General features: G+C 46.5%; 2 protein-coding genes across 2 annotated transcripts; both read left to right on the forward strand.

Moving 5' to 3' along the window:
* Positions 1 to 11,030: 11,030 nt before the first annotated feature.
* Positions 11,031 to 14,935, forward strand: Eid2 (EP300 interacting inhibitor of differentiation 2). Its single transcript, XM_034484890.2, has one exon. It carries the CDS (start codon positions 11,190 to 11,192, stop codon positions 11,913 to 11,915), a length of 726 nt encoding a protein of 241 aa, XP_034340781.1. The 5' UTR covers positions 11,031 to 11,189; the 3' UTR covers positions 11,916 to 14,935.
* Positions 14,936 to 19,985: 5,050 nt separating this feature from the next.
* Positions 19,986 to 21,836, forward strand: Eid2b (EP300 interacting inhibitor of differentiation 2B). Its single transcript, XM_034489778.2, has one exon. The coding sequence runs from the start codon at positions 20,100 to 20,102 to the stop codon at positions 20,631 to 20,633; it is 534 nt and encodes a 177-aa protein (XP_034345669.1). The 5' UTR covers positions 19,986 to 20,099; the 3' UTR covers positions 20,634 to 21,836.
* Positions 21,837 to 24,114: the final 2,278 nt, after the last annotated feature.

Genomic DNA, 24,114 nt, shown 5'->3' on the forward strand with positions numbered 1-24,114 from the left:
GGGAGACTCTACTCACACACTATCAGTGAACATGTAAATTAGTGTAGCCACTATATAAACCAATATGGAAGTTCCTCAGAACATGAAAATTAGAATTATTGTATGATCCATTGTATGATGGTGAGGTGCCATTCCTCACCATCTACCCAAAGGGGTCTAAAGCAGAATGCCAAATAGTCACCTGAACATCCATGCCAACTGTGGCCATATTCACAGTAGCCAAGAGAGGGAGTCAGCATAGATGTTTATCAGTGAATCAAAGGATGAAAAAATGCAGCCTGAGTCACTGGGAAGTTGTGTTCAGTGACAAGAGGGAACTATCAGTGCAAATAACTGGAGACCATTCTGTTAAGGTAGGTAAGCCAGACTCACCAAAACACCACACTCCTTCCCTCTGAGAGCTAAACTAAAAACTATAATAAATAAGCATAGTGTGGTGGCACATGCCTTCAATCCCAGCACTCGGGAGGCAGAGGCAGGCGGCCTAGTCTACATGGTGGGTTCCAGGACAGCCAGGGCTGTGCAGAGAAAGCCTGTCAGACAGGGGAAGGAGGGGAAAGGGAGAGAAAAGGAAGAAAAGTAGGAGCATCATACAAAAGACTTGGAGGGTGTCTTGGAGGCCATAGTGGGGGGTAAATATTATCCAACATGTATATGAATATGAAACTCATTATTTTGTACAATTAATATATACCAATGACTATCATAATAGTTTTCAAAATTGAATGCAGGAGATGGAGAGATAAATGTGTTTGTTTTGTTTGTTTGGGGGGATAGGGTTTTTGTATAGCCCTGGCTATTCCCAAACTAGCTCTGTAGATCAGGCTGGTCTTGAACTAAGAGGTCCTGTCTCTGTCCCCTCCAAATTCGAACACTTAGAGGTCCCCCAAGACTGTGTCCTCAGCGATGCAGGAGGGCTGGGATTAAAGGTATGTGCCACCACTGCCTGGCTAAATGTATTTTTTTTAAATAAAATTGTATTTTAAAAATATTTTATGGAACTGTAGAAATGGTTCTGCAGTTCAGAGCCCTTGCTGCTCTTACAGAGAACCCCAGTTCTGTCCCCAGCACCCACACTGGCCGGTTCCAACTACCGTTAACTCATAGATCACATTCTGTTCTTGCAAAAAAAAAAAAAAAAAAAAAAAATCCAGTTTGATTCCCAGAACCCACGACCTCTGTCTCAGGGATCTCTAACCCTCTCTTGGTCTCCAGGAACACTCGAAATCACCCACCTACAGACAAATATATGTAATTATTATATGTAATTAATGAAAACGTTGAACAGATTGCTGGGACATGGCTCAGCAGTAGAATCTTTGCTTAGCCCAGGCGATACCATGGGTTCTAGCCTCAGAAAGCATAAAAAATAGAAAAAGACAACACAGCACCCAAAGTTACGAAGGATGGGGAGAAAGGAGTCCGTAGCCCTTGATGGGATCTGACTATGGAACTCCAGGAGAAGTTGGACGTCTCCCATCTTGGAGCAGCCACAGCCATCCTCCCCACCTCCACCCCCACCCCCCCACCCCCACTCCCACCCCCCCCACCCCCACTCCCACCCTCACCCCCACCCCCACGCAGCTTCTGCCTTTGCTTACGTGACATAGAATCCCTCTGAGCAGCAGATTTCTCAATCAGTCCGAACACCTCGCGGTCCGCCAAAACTGTGCCCTCAGCGACACAGGACTCGGAAATTTAAATAAAATCACACCTACGTCATCAGTCCTCGCCCAAACCCTCCCTAATCCAAGAGGGATAATCCTCTCCTGTGCAAACTCTACAAAACCCATTTTGACTTGAGTTTTCACAGAGGACACTGCGGGGCGGGAAGGGGGTGTGTAAACTCCAGATTCATCCCTCTACTCAAAATAGTCGCAAAAGCAGAAGAAAGTTTCAAGCCCTGCATGGTGGCCGGCAGTCGCCGCACTGGGGGCGCTGAGGGGAAAACTTAAATTCAAGGCTAGCCTGGGCTACAGAGTAAACCCGGTCTCTATGCTGTGATGCTGTCTCAAGATAATTTTCTTAAATTAATAGCCAGGCCTAGTGGTACACGCCCGTAACCCCAACATCTGGGAGTCAGAGGCCATTAGTTCCAAAAGGGTTATATGGAGATGCCCTGTCCAAAAAAATATATAGTCAATACAGAAATACATCCAATAGATACATACAGGAAATATCCAAAACACTTTACTGGGGACAGGGTCTCATCATGTAACCCTCTCTGGCCTGGAACTCTACTGGTAGAACAGGCCAACAGCAAACTCAGATCCACTACTGGATCGATCGCTGGGATTAAAGGAGTGTGCTATTACTCCTGTTTTGATGCCTTTTTTTTTAAACTGTGAAGCCCAGTCTGTCTGACTGACTGTCTGTCTGTCTGTCTGTCTCTTTGTTAGTTTGTTTTTCCTTGCTACCTCTTTGCTTAGCAATGTATCTTTTTGTTTTGTTTTTTCAAGACAAGGTCTCTCTGTGTAGCCCTGGCTGTCCTGGAACTCATTCTGAAGTGGAAAGTTTTGGTTTCTTTGCTAAGTCAGTTATGTCAAATGATGTTTTGCTGGGTCACACCAGTGCAAGGATGTCCTGCTAAAGCAGACACTTGAAAGAGTATTTTCCTGAAGCAGACACAGATAAAAGGATGCTTTGCTATAGCAGATACAAGAAAGGACACGTGATGAAGAAGTATAAATATGACCCCACAGACAGTGGGAGACGAGAACGGAGCATCGGTGTGGTTTGCTCCGCCTCGCTATTCTTCAGTAAAGGCACGAATTATTGGTTTTCCTTATATGGTGTCGCTGAGCTAAACTTGTGATAATGCAGCCATTGAGAGAAATTTGCCCAATTGAGCTAAACTGTGGCAGCTTGTGCCTTCAGAGGTCTCGCCTCAAGACAAGTTGGCCAGCCTTGCAGTTTCTTCAAGACAGAACTACTGGTGCTGGTTAGTGTGTGGTGTCTGCCTGCCGAGAGGACTGGTCTGCAGCTGCTGAGTCATATTTGGTGTTTGTTATGGGACTGAGCTGCTGACAAAGATCAATCTTGCTCCCAAAGAACTACTGCTGAACAGGTCCACTTCCCCACATCCTAATAACTTCTCTCTTCCACTACCTCTGCTGGGTGGTGGGCAACAGGAGAGGTTGAACGTTTATTAAACATAGGCTACAAAAATGTATGCCTATATCACTCTATAGATTGGGCTGGCCTCGAACTCAGAGATCAGCCTGCCTCTGCTTCCTGAGGGCTAGGATTAAAGGTGTGCGTCACTGTCATCCAGAGCTTAGAGAGTATCTCAGAAAACACTAAGATAGGCAATGGTGGTACATGCCTTTAATCCCAATGTTCCAGAGGCAGAGGCAGGGGGATCTCTGTGACCTGGAGGCCAGCCAGGACTACACAAATAAACCTTGTCTATAAAAACCAAAACTAACCAAAAAAATAAACAAACAAAAGAACCAAAGTTAAAATGTCTGTTTTTGGAGCAGAGACTGAAGGAAGGGCCATCCGGGGACCGCCCCACCTGGGGATCCATCCTGTTGGCAGACACCAAACCAGACACTGTTACCACTGCCAAGAGACGCTTGCTGACAGGAACCTGGCGTGGCTGTGTAAGGCCCCCACAAATGGAGGACCTCACCCAAGCCTCGGGAATTCGCGGCCACCCATTAACTGTAAGACACCAAACTTGATGTAATCAGCAAGAGGCATATTTTAATCAGTATACTGAGGTCAAGACCTGTAGCCCACGCAGGGGCAATGGGGTCTGACCCTGGGGCTTTGGAGACAGAGAGAATTTAAAGCCCAAAACCACAACTCAGGGGGGAAACCACAACCCAGGGGGAGTAAGGGAGGGCTATTGGAGAGCACCTGTGGAAAGTCCCAGCCCATTATTTAGTTTGTGACAGGGTACAAGGAACAGGCTATTCTCTAAGAGCCTATACATCATCAGCCAAGTTCCTGGTATCCAGGATGTACGGGCATGCTGAGAACTCCCAACTCAAAATTCTCCTGGTATCCAAGGTGCACAACTCAAACTCTCCTGGTATCCAGGGTGCTCAGGAATGCTAACTTGAACTCTCAGCTCAAACCCTATTCAATCTATCTTATGGTCAGTTTTTAGTTCCTGGTACCCATAGCGCTTGGTCACGCTATCTTGAACTCCCAGCTCTGAACATTCAATCTATCATCTATTTTGTCTTATGGATAGCTAGTTTCCTAGGACCCAGAACACAGAACAAGCTGATCTTCACTCTTGACTCCATTTGTGGAAGGTTTAAAAATTTTTAACTCTTTCAGCTGCTCCTTGGGAGGTTCAGCCAGCAACTGACCAAGGCAGATGTGGAGCCAAGCATCAGACTGAGCTCAGGGACCATGGTGGGGAAGCTCTTGGAAGGACTGGGGAGCTGAGGGGGACTGCAATGCCATAGGAAGAACAATACTGGCTGGCAGTACCACCCAGTGCTCCCAGGGACTAGACCACCAACCAGGGACAGGGAGGGATTCATGGCTCCAGATACATAGGTAGCAGAGGAGGGCCTTGTCTGACATCAAAGGGAGGGAAGGCCCTTGGTCCTGTGGAGGTTTGATGCCCCCCCATAGGGGGATGCTGGAGGGGTGGGGCAGGAAAGGATGGGCAGGTGTAGGAGCACCCTCATAGAGGCAAAGGGGAGGGAAGGGAGGGAAGTTATGGAATGAGGAATGCTTGTGGAGGGATAACTGGAAAGTGGGATATCATTTGAGATGTAAAAGAATGGAATGATTAATAAAATAAAATAAATGTTTTGAAGAGAACTATACAGCAAAATTGGACCTACCAATGGCTAAGGGCTAGTAAGGGTGTTTTTTTGTAATTGTCTGGCCTGTACAACTCTAATGAAACTATTGTTAATTCGAGATAATAGGTCACAAAGCTAGTCCTTGTTTCTGATTCTGTAAAGAAAATCTTGTTTTGCTGGAGATAACTAGGACACTGGAAAGACCTCTACGTGCAAAACAGAATGTAACTTTATGTTCTTTGCTTTTATAAGCCCCTGACCTATGTGGCTGCGAGTTATACTTGGGGAATCCCCAGTCTGAGTCTAGCGTATAGACCAGTATCTGAATAAAAGTCTCTTTATTAAAATATATTCATGGTCACACTGGTGACTCTCTGGACCCCAAGCCCATAACACCACTACTACTTCATTCTAAAATTTTTACTTCTGTAACTTGTTTTAGGTTTATTTTTGCACACTGTACTAGAAAAGTCACACCATGTTCTTTTGCAAATTGCTGGGTGCTGGAGTCCTTCTCTGGGGAGATGCTGTGATGGTTAACATGACATTTATGGTTTTAATTACTATGCTTAAGATGTGTGTATGTGAGATATGTATATATATATGTATATGTGTGTATAGAAACATTATATATATATCTCCTCTCGTATGCAAGCTTCTGGCTTGTATAAGCTGTGCCCTGTCAGCTCACTTCCTCTTTCTTGGAACTGCTGGGCTGTTCTTAAAAACCGTCCAATCTTACAAAATCGTTTGCTGCCTCAGCTGTAATTACAAGATATAAAGGTTGATAGGTGATAACTGCTAGTTCTATTCCTGTAAAAACTGCTTGCCTGCTCAAGATAAATGAGGGGTCTGCAAACATCTACGGAAAATCCTGCCTACACAAAGCAGGGTACGAGCTAACCCAATCGATGGGTCAACCACGAAGATCTCTCACACACACCTGAGTATTGGACCTTCTGGAGCTAGAGTTACAGGCAAGTGTAAGCTGCCTGAACAACATATACACCTGCCAGGCATCTCTCACACCTTAAAAAAAATAAGAATGTTATAATGTTTTTAAAAGTGAAAGTAGGAGAGAAAGAGAGAGAGATAGTGAGAGAGAGAGAGAGAGAGAGAGAGAGATAGCGAGAGAGAGAGAGAGAGAGAGAGAGAGAGAGAGAGAGAGAGAGAGCGTCACCATGAATGGGGAGGTGTGTTTAGAGAAATACCTTCAAGAAATCCCCCAAAGGAAATATCTGGCTTTTTTAAGTTTTGAGGGGTCTACTGGGAGGTTTTGTACCATATGATTTAGTTTAATATAGTATACACAGCAAAAAGCACGGGGGAGCCAGGTATCACAAATTAAGAGCTGTTGTCTAGAGCTGGAGAGATGGCTCAGTGGTTAAGAGCACTGACTGCTCTGCCAGAGGTCCTGAGTTCATGGTGGCTCACAACCATCTGTAATGGGATCCGATGCCCTCTTCTGGTGTGTCTGAAGACAGGGACAGTGTACACATATGCATAAAGTAAATAAATAAATCTTGAGAGAGAGAGAGAGTTCGCGCTGTTGGCCACAGGAAAGTTGCTTCCTTACTCTCTCCCAGGGAGAGAGTGGAAAAGGGTGTGGCCTGGTTTCTTCAAGTTATGGGGTCTGGTTGCTTCACCCACAGCCCCCTTAAAGGGGCATTATAATCTCCCACCTCCATGGTCCCAGAGATGAGCCAAATTACAATTCCAACAAAATTCAACCTGGGAAACCAATGAGTGTATTGGGTGTATTTACAGAGCATGGGTGGAGGTTGCTGAAGCCTGAGGGTCCCAAATCTGCAGCACTGTGAAGTCTCACTTAGTCAGATAATGGTTTCCCCCAATCTCTGGGGATGTCATTTACACTGGCTTCACACTGTTTACTCCAGGAGCCACCCACAATCAGGGCACAATGGCAGACAAATGTGTGAGAGGATCAGGTGCCTCAGGTGAAAGTCCAGTAACTCTCCCTAACCCCTTCTTCTCTGAACAAGTCTCAGCATTGTTAACCCTAGATGTCTCCTGCAAACTGGCACTGCTGATCTGATCAAGATGTTTGGAAGACTGGCTTTTACAACACAGATGAAGATTCATCTGTTTATCAGATCATCTCTCCACCTAGTGAAGATCTTGGTGCCCTATCAAAATTAGCTAAGTGACTAAGCACTTCAGGAGATCCAGTCCCCTCTGCTGGAGTCCATGGGTATCCACAGGCATGTGTACCTTCTCTCTCTCTCTCTCTCTCTCTCTCTCTCTCTCTCTCTCTCTCTCTCTCTCTCTCTCTCACACACACACACACACACACACACACACTACATGTCTTTAAAAAAAAAAAGAAGCAATTTTTAAAAGGAGGCCAGTTAGCTGGCTCAGTGAGTAAAGGTCCTTACTGCTAAGCCTGACAACCTGGATGCTGGGATTAGAGCCATCACACCCAGATCTATTCCCTAAATGCATCTTTCTCTCAGTTGTTTTCCACAGGTGATGTCCAAAAGTTATATCTCAGACAAAAAAGGTCTGAAAAGCTAGTGTGGGGAGCCAACAGAAGGCGGCTATCATCCTTGCAGCCATCTTGAGCCATATACCCTGACAAGAGACTTGTTTACAACAGCCTACAACAGCTGAGCACACTCTGATAACATCTTGTTTTAGATACCCAGGATTTTCCCTTGGGTGTGTGAGACTTAAAGGTGTGTGACTTAAAGGAGTGATTTAGAGACAAGACTTAAAGGCGTGACTTAGAAGTGAGACATATAAAAGGCGAGAGGCAGACAGAAGAAGGTATCTTGGAACTGGGAACTTAGAACTGGGAAAGAGACTAGCAACTTAGAACTAGAATTAGGACTTGAGACTTATTACAGCTAGAACTAGGGAGAAGGACTTGAGACTTATTACAGCTGGAACTAGGATTAGGATCTGAGACTTGGTACTAGGAACTAGAAACTTGGAACTTGGGACTGGAACTAGGGACTTGGAGAGAAAAAGAGACACTGAAGAATAAACGGGGTTGAATCACACTCTGTCTGGTCTCCATTCTTCGCATGCATCCTCACTCTCTCTCTCTTGCTGAACCCCAACCCGAGAACTGGAGCAGTTTGGGGCAGTATGAACTCTAACAATTTAGCCCCCAAGGCTTTTGGTAGTGCAGTTCTCAACAAGTAGGTATAGTGTCATTATATGCTTTGTTTGTTTGTTTGTTTGAGTTTGTTGGCTGGTTGGGTTTTTGTTTGTTTTTTGTTTGTTTGTTTTTTGTTTGTTTTGTTTTGTTTTCCAGATAGAGTTTCTCTGTATAGTCTTGGCTGTCCTGGAACTCACTCTGTAGACAATGCTGGCCTCAAAAAACTCAGAGAACTGCCTGCCTCTGCCTCCTGAGCGCTGAGATTAAAAGCATGCACTACCACTACCGGGCATGTGTTGTATGCTTTAACCCCCATAGTTGGGAGGTAGAGGTAGTCATATCTGTGAGTCCAAAGCCAGCCTTGTCAACATAGTATGTTCCAGGAAAGCCAGGGCTACATGAAAAACCTTGTCTCAGAAACAACAAAAAGTCTGAGATACTGACTACAGCATCCAATGTGCCTCTGTGTGTGTGTGTGTGTGTGTGTGTGTGTGTGTGTGTGTGTGGTGCGCACAAGCACACAGGTGCTTACTGTCATGAAGGTCAGAGGACAACCCGCAGTAAATTCTTCTCTGTGAAAATATACTGATCCACAAAATAGAAACAGAAGGAACACTACCCAATTCATTCTGTGAAGCCACAGTTACACCGCGCATTCACCCTTGGAGATGAAACAGTTTCTGTCTAATCAGGAACTTGTCACAATTTTCTTTCATAGAGGTTTTTTTTTTTTTTTTTTTTTTTTGGTTTTTCAAGACAGGGTTTCTCTGTGTAGCCCCGTCTGTCCTGGAACTCACTCTGTAGACCAGGCTGGCCTCAAACTCAGAAATCCGTGCGCCAAATAGATTTTAAAGACTGGTTGAGTGCATAATACTTTTAGCTTCAACAGATATCATGTATGTTGAAGGGGCATTTAACTATTATAAATTATTTTGATGACTTAAAAAATATCAATACTGAGTTGTATATTTTAAAATAAATTTTATTAGTTTAGTTTTTTAAAAAAAGAAAAAGAAAATATACTGAGTTTGCCGCCCCACTCTCCCAATTGGGAAATCCTCTGGTGCTGTCCGTGGTGCTGACTGGCACTGCATCTGAACCTCAGATTCCACTAGGCAAGGGCTGGAGCGATGGTTTGGCAGGTAACAGATGCTGGATGATGTAAGCTTGGTCTTAGGGGTACTGGGCCAGTTCCGATCCTTTCAGAGCCCACAACAGATCAGTACAGATATCACCACAGTCGAATTTGGTGAACCAATGAATTGTATTGGGGTTCCTTCAGGAGTAGAAATGACTCACAGACAAGCTATATCACTAAAGCCCCAGCATGAGTGACAGCTTACAAAGCTGGGAACGTGGAGCACCCTGGAGACAGCTAAACATGTTAAAGAGTGTTCTTCAGGCGACTCAACTGGTCTAAACCGCTTCCCGGCAGCTTAGCTGGTTTCTGCTTCTTCCAGGCAGCTGGTCTGGTCTAAGAGCTTCTTTGCAGCTTGGCTTGTCTGAGACTGACTCTCAGCAGCTTGGCTTGTTTACTTTGGGAAGTGGAGGCCTAGTGAATCTGGTCAGTTTCAGGGACTTCCTGAAGCCATTTTGAGATATTTACCTTCCTGCTTAAGGAGCTTACCTGCAGACTGGAATGTTTCCCTCTCAGAGAAAGCTGCTACACAGCATGGCCTACAGCTGAGCTGACACCCCAACCCCTTCTTGTACTATTTCTACAGTTTAGATGAGTATCCCTCAAAGTCTGCATGTTCAAAGACTCGGTTCCTAGGATGCTCAGGGAAATGCTGTGAGCCTTTAAAAACACACACAACTGAGGTGGCTCGAATAGGAATGGCCCATACAGACTCGTATGTGTGAATGCTTGGTCCACAAGGAATAGCATTATTAGGAGGGAAACCCTGTGATAGGGTGAGGTGTTTAATTTTGATTGGACAGGTTAATTAGGACAGCCAAGGGGAGCTATTGATTACCAGACTTCAACGCTTTGCAAGCTGGACTTTGATAGCTTCAGGAGGAGGAAGTGACCAAGGGAAGGAATAGGCCTTAGTGGCCAGCTTTAGAGATGTAATCTTACAGTTTTCTTAGCAAAGCATTGGGAATAGGAGAGAAGAGTGAGGCCTGCCAGAGCCATATTTACCATGCCCCGCACATCTAGAGCCCCTTCTGTTTCCAAAACCTGTTTCCTCAACTCGGGGTCTGACTTTGGGAAAGAGTGATATTTAAGAGTCCACAAAGAAAAATAGATAATTGACTAAGTGGCATCCGTGACAGGAAGGGCTTGGCTCCCAGTACACACCAAGATGTCTGCAGTTTCACTAGAGGTCTAGAGTGTCTGTGAGCAGCTGACTCACAGGAGACAGCTACTCTCACAGGAGACAGCTACTCTCTTTTACTGTCCTGTTCTTTTCTCAACATGTTCACACGCACGAAGACTTCAGAGAACAACTTTTGGGGGTCACTTTTCTCCTTCCATCATGTGAGTTTCTGGTCATCAGACTTTGGGGAAAGTTACTTTACCCACTGTGCCACCTTGTTGGCCTTTTGTTCAGTTAACAGTCTATCTATTTATGTTTTTCTTTTGATAAATCATAGTATAGTCAATAGGTTAACATAGTTAATAATTGCCTATACTAGGTTGAGACATGCCTGTCATCCCAGACTCAAGAAGCAGAGGCAGGGAGATTAGGAGTTTAAGGCCATCCTTGGCAGACTGAACTTCATGAAACTGCTTCAAAAACACAATCAAGAGACTAGAGACGTGGCTGCAAGGCTAAGAGTACTAACTACTCTGGTAAAGGTTCAAATCCCAACACCCAGCAGGCTTCCCATAACTCCAGTTCCACAGGATCCAGCGCCTTCTTCTGGTTTCTGCTGGCATTGTTATGTATGCGGTGCGCATACAAACAGGCAAGCAAACCATCATGTACATAAAAAAAAAAAATACATACAAATAAACAAAATTTTAAAGACTAATTTTAAAACTAAAATTAAATTTAGAAACTTAAACCGGTTGGTAGAAATGTGAAATAGATCCCCACCCTTCGACCGAAAGGGTGCAATGGCTCTTCTGACGGCTAGGTAGCAAGTGCCCTGGACCGGAGGACACGCGTGCGCACTGCCCCTCGGCTTCGGCGTTGGAGCTACGCCTGCGCAGATGGCGGGGCACGCGACGCTTACCCGTGCGCATTGCGCTCGTGTACGCGCCCTCGCGTGAACGCCCCGGGCCTCACTGTCCCGTTATTCCCGGATCTCCGCGAGCAGCGGTGCTGACCCCGCGGTCCGACATGTCGCAGCTGCCCGCAGTCAGCAGCGTCCGGCGGACGGGAGCAGCGAGCGGCGACCGCGGGCTGCGGCAGGCCGAGGTAGGCGGCGGGCGGCGTGCGCTCCCGGGTCCGGCGCGACCTGAGGAGATCCGGGGAGGCCGGATGGCGGCGGCCCGGGAAGACTCCGCAGCCCCGGCGGCCAGGAGAGGCCGGGCGGCTGCAGCCCGGGAAGGCCGGGCGGCGGAGGCCCGGGGTGGCTCCGCGGCGACGGCCCGGGGAGGCCCGGCGGCGGCGGCCCGTGGCGGCGCAGCGGCCCGGGAAGGCCCGGTGGCGGCGGGGTCAAGGGAAGCCCGGATGGCGGAGGTGGCCCGGCTGCTGGGCGAGCCGCTTGAGGAGGAGGCTCCGGAGGGCAGGCCCCGGTCCAGGGCGGGCGGCCTGGCGGCGATGCCGTACATGCGCTTCCGCCACCCCCTCAGCGTCTTAGGCATCAATTACCAGCAGTTTCTGCGGCACTACCTGGAGAATTACCCGATCGCCCCCGGCCGGATCCAGGAGCTGGAGGAGCGCCGCCGGCGCTTCGTGGAGGCCTGCAGAGCCAGGGAGGCAGCCTTCGACATAGAGTACCTGCGCAACCCCCAGAGGGTGGATTTTGACATTTTAACGTTTACCATAGCCCTGACTGCGTCAGAGGTGATCAATCCTCTAATAGAAGAACTGGGTTGCGATAAGTTCATCCACAGAGAGTGAGGAGTCGGGCTCGGGGGTGGGCACGGCACCCAAACCTCGGCATCCAAGTGAAACCCCATCCTGCAACTTGGTTTTCAGAAAGTCCAAAAGAGAATGAGTCAGGGCTTCGTTGGAGGGGGGAAGGCGTCAGAAAATTGGGTTGGGGGGAAAATGTCAAAGGCATCGTAAGACTCCTCTACCGTTTCTTGAGTTTATGATTGGTTGAGATTTCTTGTGTTATGGAAAATGACCATCCTCGTGGCTTCGTTGATAAGGGTGATGTTGTAAAACTTTAGACTTAAAATTGCCAGTAGTACAGCCCACGACGAAGAAACATCAGCGTGAAGAGTTAAAACTGCTTTTAGGACGAAGTTTATGTCAAGAACTTGACCTTGTCAGACACACACAGTCTTCACATCGGAGTCAACATGAGCGTACAGTGTAAGACGGATTTTGTGTCTCTGAGACATTGCGAATGGCAAGCAACATAAATATTGTATATAGTATGTGATAAATCGTGCTTTCAAACATACCAAATTTCTGGGATTTTATTTTTCATTTTTTAAAAGTTTTGTTTTTGTAATTCATCTATTCATAAGCCCCAAGAATATGAAGGACTGAAAGTCTTCTGTACTTCCCTCCTTGCAGCCTCTGAAGGCAGTTTCCGTCCTTATTTCGTTATTTATACATAATATTTTATTTCTTCACAAAGTTGACATATTTTGGTTTGCGTATTGTGATTTATTATGAAAATACCTTGGAGAACCACCCAACCAGTATGTCTGCTCCTTTAGGGCTGTATTCCTTTGCGTTCTGTGACTGTGCTGTAGTGAACCGGGAATATACTGGTGGACCGTTGCCTGTTTCCCATCACATTCCCCTGGCAGTATGACGCCTCCTCTGGTCTCCTGTGCACACCGATTGGCCCCTGTGCAGGTGCATACTGCTTCAGTTCTGAACACATTTTTCATGTCTACCATTCCAAGGTGGAGTAAGTCTTACACTTGATGGTGTTATATACCTACTACTTTTTTTTTTTTTACTCTAAGTTTCCATAAAATTGACAGTGCATCTTACTAGCTTCTTATGCTTTTGTTCTTGGTAATATCTGTAGTCTGATTTCTAGAAGTGACAATCCTGGGCCGAAGGCTTGCCTTTGTAACTTTAACGATACAGCTAATTGGCCTCCTGGTGTTGCCACCAGTAATCGATAAATGGATATTTTCTGACTGCCAAGCCAGTATGCTCAAGTATCAGATGTACAGTGCTTACCAGACTGGTTAAAAAAAATATATCATTTTTAAGATTTTTATTGTAAGTTATCTTTACATTTAAGAATGAAAAGGGGGCTCAAAATATATATGTCATTGAGAGCACACTTGCCTAGAATCCCCCAGTGAGGGGCCGGGGTCATGGCTCAGTGGTAGAGCCCCTGCCTAGAATCCCCCAGTGAGGGGGCGGGGGGGGGGGGCGCAATGGCTCAGTGGTAGAGCCCCTGCCTAGAATCCCCCAGTGAGGGCTGGGGGCGTGGCTCAGTGGTAGAGCCCCTGCCTAGAATCCCCCAGTGAGGGGCTGGGGGCGTGGCTCAGTGGTAGAGCATCTGCCTAGAATCCCCCAGTGAGGAACTGGGGCATGGCTCAGTGGTAGAGCATCTGCCACTTAAAGAATGTGCAAGTCTCTTGGGTCTGATCCCCAACACCACAAAAATCTAGTTCCTTTTCCTCTCCCATGACTGGTCCAGATTCTGGTTTTTTTCGAGACAGTGTTTCTCTGTGTAGCCCCAGCTCTTCTCCAACTCAAGAGATCACCTGCATCTGCCTCCCAGGTGGTGGGATTAAATACATGTGCCACCATTGCCATGCTGATTGTCCACATTCTTTATCCATTTCTCCCCCTAATAATTTCCTTAATGACTGTGGTAGCTGTGTGTTAGCAACACTAGGTATGACAATAGTCTTTGATATGAGTTACAGATATACTTTTCTAGTTATTTGGCTTTTCTGAAAGATCTTGTGTTTATCCTTGATGTGGGTTCAGGGATCACACCAGTCACCAGACTTGTGTCAGCTAACCTGCTTAGGTTCTTTGTTCTTCCCTAAACTGTGCAAGATTTTGAATTCCAAAGTTCTATTAGTGTGTATGAGATCTCTCTCTCTCTCTCTCTCTCTCTCTCTCTCTCTCTCAGGTTGGTTGGTTGGTTGGTTGGTTTGGTTTGGTTTCTCAAGACAGGGTTTCTCTGGAGATTTCGTTTTTATCTTGAACCATTTGAGCCTTATTCAAAGAAGTAATAGTGTTTCTGGTTATTTATGCTCATTTTTACTGGGGGGGGGGTGCAGCTGATGAAACAGGGACTGTCCTCAAATTCAGAGGTCACCTGCCCATGCCTCCCAAGTGCTGGGATTAAAGGTAGGACCCACTACACCTGCAGTATTACTAGTTTATTAAAACCACATTAAAACCTAGGAATAACTGCTATCTTTAAGATACTGATTTTAAATACCTTTATTTTATAATAAGATTAAAGTGTTTGTCTTTAATGTGTCTGAGCTGTTGCTCCCATTTAGGTATGTTCACTTTGTGCGTGAAGTGCCTCAGAAAGCCACAAGGGGGCGTTGGATGCCTTGGAACTAGAATTACGTGCAATCTTTGGGATGCTAGAAACCAAACCCAGGCCTTTACAAGAGCAACAAATGCCCTCAACCTCTGAGCCATCTCTCCAGCTCCTCAATCTTTCTTTTGAGCTGTGTTTTGTCATATTTGGTTCAAGACAGACTCTCACTTTCAACCCATGCTGGCCTGAAACTAAGGATTCACATGTCTTGTCTTCCAAAGGCTGGGGTTACCGGTGTGAGCAATCACACCAGTAAGATAGGGAACTCCTCCAGCTAGGTGTGTTAATACTTGCCTTTACCTTTAATCCCAGAAGAGGCAGGCCTGGTCTATTGGTTTGTAGCCGAGGCTACTCAGAGAAACCCTGTCTCAATAAAATAAAATAAATGATAAATGATAAATAAAAATATATAGAAGTCTTTCTGTCCAAATGAGCTGTTTTCACATTTATTTTTTATTTTTACTTTTTTGGTTTTTCAGTACAATATCTCTCTGTTGTCTTGGCTGTCTGGGAATTTGCTCTGTAGACCAAGCCTGCCCCTGCCTCCTACATGCTGGGCTTAAAGGGCACCACTGCCCAGGTGTTTTCATGGTTTTTAAACACTTTGTAGACCAAGTGGTGACAGCTCATGCCTGTCATCCCAGAATGTAGGAGGCCACCGTAAGTTTGATATGTGGCTAAATATCCTGGCTCAAAAAATAAAAAGTTAGGGCTGGGGGTCAGCAGTCTGTAAAATACTTGTTTCACAAGGTTTTCCAGCCCCACATAGGAAACATGAGGTGACACACACACGTGGCCCCAGCACAGGTGGTACAGACAGAGGGTTCCTGAAGTTCTCTAACAAGCCAGCAGCCCTGGGTCCCAGCAAGAGACTTGTCTCAGAAGACAGGTTGAACTGTCACAAAGAACACTGGAGGTTGACCTCTAACCTCCGTGTGAACACATGAAAACAAGCACACACACATACACACACACACGTTTAAAAACTTCCTTGTTTCCTTGAGTATAAATGTTTTATTTAGAGAGTACCAATGTTAGATGAACTCACCTAAAATTGGTCTTTCACAGGTCTAGTTGTTGCTAGATCTGTCATCTCTTGTCTGCATTAATGTTGTGTACTTGAATGCCAGGTGCTCAAGGAAGCTACAAGAGGATGTCTGACCCCCTGGAACTGGAGTTAGAGATGGCTGTGAGCTGCCACGTGAGTGCTGGGAATTGAACCCAGGTCCTGTAGAAGAACAGCCAGTGCTCTTAACCACTGAGATATCTCTCCAGCCCCGGATTTTATCTTTTACAAGGTTATTCCTATTATGTATTCTAAAAGCTTCTTTATCTCTTCAAAAATTATTACTTTCTACTCATTTCACAGATAACCTGTCAATACACTTAATTATGTTACTGTTTGTAGTTGTTCTCATGATTCTTCTCTGACTTTTCAGTGTATGTGTTCACGTGTGTGGTATACACATGCATGTGGGGTATGTGTGTCCATACGTGCAGAGGCCAGAAGAGGATGTCAGATAACCTCTATCACTTTCCTTGAGATGGTCTTTCACTGAACCTGAGCTAAGCTGATGGCCTCCTTCTGCCTCTGCCTCTGCCTCACGGAGATGGGTTATAGCACATACGACCATGCTCAGCTTTTTACATGGATGTTGAGATGCAAATTTCAGGCTCTCGTGGATGCAGTGTGACAGCCAGTCTTGGTTGTCAGCTTGACTTACCTGGGGAAAGGGACCTCGGGTGAGGAATTACCTTTAGCATATTAGCCTTTGGGTAAATCTGTGAGGCATTTTCTTCATTGCTGATTGGTGTGGAAAGGCCCCGCCCACCGTGGGCAGTGCTGTCTGTAGGAAGAGTAGCCAGACAAGCCAGAAGAGGAAACCAGTAAGCAGTGTTCCTCTGCGGTCTCTGCTTCAGTTCCTGCTGTGGCTTCCCTCAGTGATGAACCAAGACCTTGGAATTATAAGCTGAAATAAACCCTTTCTTCCCCACATTTGTTTTGGTCAGTATTTTATAACAGCAACAGAAACACCAGAGCATATGGCAAGGGCTCTCACCCAGAGCCATCTCTCTGGCCTTCCGACTTTTTTTTTCATGTGCATTGACATTTTGCCTGTATGTGTTTTTGTGTGAGATCCCCTGGAACTGGAGTTACAAACATTTCTGAGCTGTCATGTGGTTGCTGGGAATTGAACCCAAGTCCTCTGGAAGAGCAGCCAGTGTTCTTAACCACTGAGCCATCTCTCCAGCCCCCTGACTTCTGTTTATTGGCTCCTTGGCACTGCATTCTGTGTAACGTGGTCAGTGATCATGACATCTAAAAAGTATTTCCGTAGTCATCTATCCATTGTCTCTGGAGAGATGGCTCAATAATTAAGAACACTGTTGCTCTTGCAGAGGACCCAGGTTCAATTCCTAGCAACTATATGGCAGCTCACAATCACAGACATCTGTAATTCCAGTTCTAGGGGATCTGATCTCCTATTCTGGCTTGCACAGGCATCAGGCATACATACACGCAGGCAAAACACTCATACACATAAAGCTAAAAAGAAAAATGGTTGTTGGGGCCAGAGAGATGGCTCAGGTAGTAGGAACACTTGCTGCTCAATCATGAGAACCAGAATATGGATCCTAGTCCTCATGTTGGATAGCTCACAACCACCCCACAACTCCAGCTCCAATGGATCCAGTTCTCTTTTCTGGCCCCCAAGGTCACCCGCTGTACTGGCTGGTTTTGATAACTCCAACTTGATTCAAGCTGGAATTATCACAGAGAAAGGAGCCTTCCTTGAGGAAATAACTCCAGGAGATCCAGCTGTAAGGCATTTTCCCAATTAGTGATCAATGAGGGGATGGCCCATTGTGGGTGGTTCCATCCCTGGGCTGGTAGTCTTGGGTTTTATAAGAAAGCAGGCTGAGCAAACCAAGGAAAACAAGCCAGTAAGCAGCATTCCTCCATGGCCTCTGCATCAGCTCCTGCCTCCAAGTTCCTGCCCTGTGTGAGTTCCTGTCCTGACTTCCTTTTGTGATGATCAGGAATGTGGAAGTGTAAGCTGAATAAACCCTTTCCTCCCCAACTTGCTTCTTGGTCATGATGTTTTGTGCAGGAAAACAAACCCTGACTAAGACACCCACACAGGTGCACATACACATTCACACAGAAATACATAAGTACACACATATAAATGAAAAATAACATGTTTTTAAAAAGAAAATTTGTTGAATTTTGTCAAAGGCTTCTTCAGGTTATAAGCGTAGCGGACATGGTACACACCTGTAATCCCAGCACAAAGGAGGCAGCATCAGGAAGATGCTAACTTGGGCTTTGTAGCAAGACCCTGTTTCAAAACCCAGTGACCCTAGCTTATGTCAGATCCACCATGATCAATCATGAAATCATGTTGAGGATAGCACAGCATGATCTTAATTTTTTTTCAAATTTACTAACAAGCTTTTGTGTGTATGAGAGGGTCTCACTGTGTAGCCCTGGCAGGACTGGAACTCACAGAGTTCCTCCTGCCTCAGCCTCAAGTGCTGATTGAGTCCAGAGCAACACCACTGAGCTACACTCCCAGGCAGCGTGTATGCATCTCCCACAATATATGCATAGTGTCAGAAGACAGCTTGCAGGAGTTGGTTCTCCTCCCATCATGTGGGTCCTAGGGATGTAACTCACGACATCAGCATCGTCACCTCCTGAGCTTCTCACTGGTCCCCAACCCCATTTTTATTTTTACTTTGAGACACAGTCTTACTTGGACTCTGTACCCCAAGCTATCCTTGAACTTTGTCTTCCTGCATCTGTAGCTGTGGTTACAGGCTTGAGCTGCTACAGCCCCAGCTGCTACAGTGTTGGGGACAGCATTGACAGGTTAGAGACATGTGGAGTCTGGATTCCTCAAAGGCACAAGAAGGCAGATGCAGAGTTGATTATGTGACTGAGATACAGCTACATATCAGACAGAAACCAGGCCATTTTGAAGGTGATTGGATGCAAATGGTACTTACCACACTTCACATTAGCCCAGGCTGGCCTAGAACTTGCTGAGCAGCTGTGGAGGAACATGATCTCATCTTCCTGCCTCTACCACCCAAAGACTGGGATTGCAGCTGTGCTCCACCACAGACAGCTCTCTTGTAGGTTTTTAAGATTATTGACAGGGAGTTGCAACCATGGGAGAGATACAACAGTGTATTACACTCAAATAAATGAAGTGCCACTGTGTGGTGAAAAGAGGCATGGAAGCACCAAGAGAAACAGCTACAGGAACCGTGATGGGGAGCAAAAAATGAAGATCTTTCCTGAGAAGGAAACTTCTGGAGAAAATATGCCAGGAAGATGGATCACTGGGTTGCGGCATTTGGTTGCCAAACCTGACAACCTGAGTTTGGATCCACGTGGTAGGATGGGACTGCCTCCTAAAAGTTATCTTCTGATCTCCACATGCCATGGCTCGAACATCTGTGCACACACAAAACTAAATGTGACACTGAAGCCAGAGTCAAGCACAACTAGCAACTTGAGTTCAAAAGGGTGGAAGGAGAGAACGCCACAAAGTTGACTTTGACCTCCACAGGCACACTACAAAACAGCCCGGAGGTTAAAAGCACTTTCGCTTGCAGACACCCAGGTTCAGTTCCCAGCACCTGTGTGGTAGCTCAAAAATACCTTGTTCCTGCTGGAGAGATGGCTCCACTGTCTCCTCTTCCAGCTAGCTCTCTCTCTCTCTCTCTCTTCTGTCTCTCGGATAGTGATCAAACCCAGGACTTTACACCCTAGGCAAGTTCTCAACCACTGAGCTATCTCTAGCCTAGTTCACAACTACCTTGTAACTCCAGTTCCAGGGGATCCAGTGCCCTCTTTTGATCTCCTTGGGATCCAGGCATACATATGGTGTGCGTATATAAATATGTAACAAAACTCCTGTACACGTGTTTGTTGGTTAGTTGGTTTGTTTTTCGAGACAGGGTTTCTCTGTATGACTCTGGCTGTCCTGGAACTCACTCTGTAGACCAAGCTGTCCTCAAACTCAGAGATCCACCTGCTTCTGCCTCTGGAGTGCTGGTATCAAAGGCGTGTGCCACCCCTGCTAATTCCAGGTTTCTGGAGGCAGAAGCAGGTGGATCTGAGTGTATATGTGGGTTCCAGGCCAGCCAAGGGTATATGGACGCTGCCTCAAACAAAACAAAAACAACAATACCATTAAAGAATGTGATGTAGCCAGGCAGTGGTGGCGCATGCCTTTAATCCCAGCACTTGGGGAGGCAGAGGCAGGCGGATTGCTGAGTTCAAGGCCAGCCTGGTCTACAGAGTGAGTTCCGGGACAGCCAGAGCTACACAGAGAAACCCTGTCTCGAAAAAACAAAACAAAACAAAAAAAGAATGTGATGCAGCCCCTACTGGGTTCAGAGCTGGAGACAGTCATGGCGGTAATGACACGCGGCACCCCTAGAGGGAGATAGAGGTCCGGGCACCGTACTTGCGCAAGCACTTTTGTTTCCAGGGTGCCGAGGCCCGCGCGTGCGCACAGCTTCACACTGCCGCAGGAGCAGGTTCCTAGGTGCTGCTGGGGACTCAGCGGTGCGCAATGTCCGAGCTCCCCGGAGAGAGCAGGATCCCGGACCTGAGCCTCATGAACGGCGTCGGCGACGTCCTGCAGGCGGGAATGGGCGGAGGCAATCAGGTCCCCGAAGCCCAGGAAAGTCCGCTGGCCAGAGCCGCCCGGTCCATGGCGCAGGCGCCGGGCCTGGCTCCCGGGCAGTTCCCCGGCGTGGCCGGCCTGATGGCGTTACCGCACGTCCACGCGCCGCTCCTCCTTCTAGAGCTGTACGAGCAGCGGATGTTCCAACACTACCTGCACACCAACCCCCTGATCCCCACCAGGGTGCTCCACGACATCGAGGAGCGCCGCCGGCTGTTCGTGGAGGGCTGCAGGGCCAGGGAGGCGGCCTTCGACGCCAACCCCCCGGAGATGGACTCGGACGCCCGCGCCTTTATGCTGGCGCTCTTGGCCTCCGACGCCCACGGCCCACCGCCGACTGAGGGGTGGCCTTCGCCTATAATCCCAGCCTCAGGAGGGACGAGCCTGGAGGACCAGGAGTTCGAGGTCATCCTCCGCTAAGTAGCAAGTTGGAGGCCAGCCTGAGCTACAGGCTTTTAAAAATTAAAAAAATTTAAAAATTAAAAATTAAAAAAAAAAAGGAGAGAGATTGATTGGTGGCCAGGAAGTCAGGTGACTCTTAGGATCAAGGGCAAAGGTAGATGTCTGGGCAAAGGTCATGAGGTGAGAAATCCAAGCCAGAATAGAGCCATGGGCAGGATGGAATGAAGCAGGCCCAGAAAGAGATGGACACTCGAGGCTTGAGCCTGACAAGCCTGGCGTCCACCTTGTGACTGTCAGCAATCTTTCCCTCCTCTGCATTTGTTGAAAATCATGGTTGCTTCACTGTGAAGGACGATGGTTTTGCAAAGATGAAGTCTAAGAATTACCAATGAAAAAGACCATAGAAATCGACGGAGATGCAGGAAGAAACCAGAGAGCTGTGCTTGTCAGACTCAGCTGCTCCTGGATTTTATTGGAGTAAGAAGGCTGTGAACAACTTGGACATTTCAGGATTAGGGGGTCACCTCATTGTCAGCTGAGAAACTCAATGTATCGTTAATTCTTGTGTTGAATGTTCTATAGACAGTTGTAAATATTCAGATAGGAAAATCATGTATGTGTTGTGAGATGAATATTTTTCAAGACCTTGTGTAATTGTATCCATGTGGAAATAGATGAGTTAATATTTAAATGATACAGACACGAGACTCAAAATTAGCAAAAGATACTATGAGAAGTTAAACTTCTGCCAAATCAAAAACAAGTATCCATACAGAGATGGGGTTAGGGTGGGAAATTGTTTTCTGTAGGGTTTTCAAAACTGTTTTATAAGGTGTGTATGAATTGGTACCAGTCTAGTTATCCCCCAGTCCTGGGTGCTGTGGATGAGTCCCAAGCCTTCTTCCCCTGCTCCCAGTCCTTCTGAATGAAGGTAGGGTAGGATCATGGTTCAGTGGTTAAAGGGGTCTGCTGCTAAGCCTTATTACTGAATTTGATCCCGGGACCCATGAGGTGGAAGAAGAATCCATACCCGTTTTCTCCGAGCACCTCGAGTGTGTGCGTACACATGCAATGTAAAGACGACTACATAGAACCTGATCAGCATCTTGGGTTTTTATATGTTCAGTTTTAATGGAAGTGATTCTATATCTTTTTTTTTTTTTAATGACTACTATTTAAGTCTGTATCTTAACATATTTAATGAACTAGTTGTCTTCTGGACACCTGGATTGTTTGAAAATGTTTCCTTTTTGTTGTTTTTTAAGATTTATGTGTGTGTGAGCCTGCATGCATATGTGTGTGTACCATGTCAGTGCAAGAGACTGAGGAGACCAGAAGAGAGTGAAAGGTCCCCAGAACAGTTTCAGGCAGCTGTGATCCCCCATATTGGTTCTGGGAACTGAACCCACTCCACTGAGTCATCTCTCCAGTCTTTTTTTTTTTTTTTTTTGTTGGAAACAGGGTCTCTCTTTGTAACTCTGGCTGGCTTAGAACCTGCTAAGTGGGTAGACCAGGCTAGCCTGCTTCCTGCCTAGCTTTTCTGTGGGTTTTTTTTTGGGGGGGGGTTGTTCGGTGGGTTGTGTTTTGTTTTGTTTTGTTTTGTTTTGTTTTGTTTTGTTTTGTTTTGTTTTGTTTTTGAGATGGGGTTTCACAGAACTAGGTCTGATCATGAATTCCTTGATCTACTTCCCAGGTCCTGGAACTAAGGGTGTGTGTCACTGTCCCTGGCATTGCTTTTGTAACATTCTGTGCTTGTGTTTGCTCTTTCCATAGACCTCCATGAATGAATGGAAGCCGTTACAGGGCAAAGGCATTGGCGTTTCCCCCAGCCCGCCTTGGGCCTCTGTCGACTTCCTTTCACTAAGGAGTTCTTGTACCTCTTCACAACCCAGTCTTGCCTTTGGGAACAACTCACAGTGAAACTGCACTTAGAACCATCTGTCTCATCTACATTTCTCTGCAAAGGGGACTCTTCTCAATGTGTAAGGGCCACTCGGCTTTACTTTCCTGTGCGCCCATAGCCTTTGTGTGCCAAATCCACATGTAACTCACCAGAAAGGCAGTCCGAGATGGGTGTGATGGCACACACCTGTATCCTAAATACTCCGGAGGCCAAGGCAGGCAGGTCCAGCGTTGAGGCCAGGAGAGGCAGCATATGTCTTCAGTCCCTGCACTCAGGACACAGGAGCAGGCAGATCTCTATAGGTTTGAGGCCAGCCTGGTGTATGTAAGTTCCAGGACAACCATGGTTACATAATGAGATCGTCAAACCATAAAAGGTAGCCTGGACAATTGAGCTCAGAACTAGGACAAATGTTCAGTGGGTAAATAGCTTGCCAAGAAGCCTGGTGATCCCTGGAACCATGTGAGGCTGCAAGGGCTGGTCCTTCGAAATGTGTCCCCGCTACACATGGCCCATTCCCACATAATAAACCCTTAACACCTCCCCCCACACACACACAGGAAGTACACTATGGTGCATTGACTGCATTTGCTCCTTCTGCCCTGCAGGGATTTTTATAGCTGTACATGCTCAACCGTTGGGGTTTCCTGGCTGATACATATTGGCCTTGCCACATGTAGGCAAGTATAGTTGACGTCTCCAATCTCAGACTCAGAAAGCTAGGGCAGGATGGTTGAGTTTAAGGCTAGCCTGACACTACATTGTGAGATCCAGTCTAGAAAAAAATAAATCTTGGCCACTGTGAGTGATAAATGTGAAATGCTGACACCAGTCTTCATTTGGGACACTTGCAGTTCTGGGAGCACCACATCTCCAGAGACTTGCTATCTTTCCCATTTTTGCAGGGAGAGAGGTTTAAGATGGGGTCTCTGGGTAACCCTGGCTGTCCTGGAACTCCATAGACCAGGCTGACCTCAAACTCAAGAGATCCACCTGCCTCTGCCTCCTGAGTGCTGGGTCTAAAGATATGTGCCAACACCACCTGGCCCCTTTTTTTTCTCTATAATGTAACTTCAGAATCAATGTGACTTTTTTGTTTTTACCAAAAACGGATGGCATTTTTATCTGGGCTGCATTTAATCTGTGGGTGAACGGACTCGCCATCTGTGCTATATCTTCTTATGCAGTCGTGCGGTCCTTCTCAATTTGCTTCATGTCCTTGTGTTTTAAAGCTTTTATAGGTCTTGCATTATTGCTAAGAATATTTTGGGATTTATGACTGCTGTGAATGAGGTTTAGGGTTTTTTGTTTGGTTGGTTTTGTTTTTGTTTTTTGAGACAGGGTTTCTCTGTGCAGCCCTGGCTGTCCTGGAACTCACTCTGTAGACCAGGCTGGCCTCGAACTCAGAAATCCGCCTGCCTCTGCCTCCCAAGTGCTGTGATTGAGGTTTAGTTTGTAACATGGACGCTCTCTCCATGGTCAGACTTGCATTTCTTTAAGGGAGGCAGCCTTACCACGTGGCAGATGTGAGGCCGAGGACCACGTGCAGCAATTATTGTTCTCTGGCATCATGTGGCTCCCAGTCATCCAGCTTGG

Source organism: Arvicanthis niloticus, chromosome 1, assembly GCF_011762505.2.
Source record: "Arvicanthis niloticus isolate mArvNil1 chromosome 1, mArvNil1.pat.X, whole genome shotgun sequence".
Lineage (NCBI taxonomy): Eukaryota > Metazoa > Chordata > Mammalia > Rodentia > Muridae > Arvicanthis > Arvicanthis niloticus.

Coding starts and splice junctions, on each gene's coding strand:
- Eid2 (XM_034484890.2), top strand. CDS start 11,190: ATGTCGCAGCTGCCCGCAGTCAGCAGCGTCCGGCGGACGGGAGCAGCG.
- Eid2b (XM_034489778.2), top strand. CDS start 20,100: ATGTCCGAGCTCCCCGGAGAGAGCAGGATCCCGGACCTGAGCCTCATG.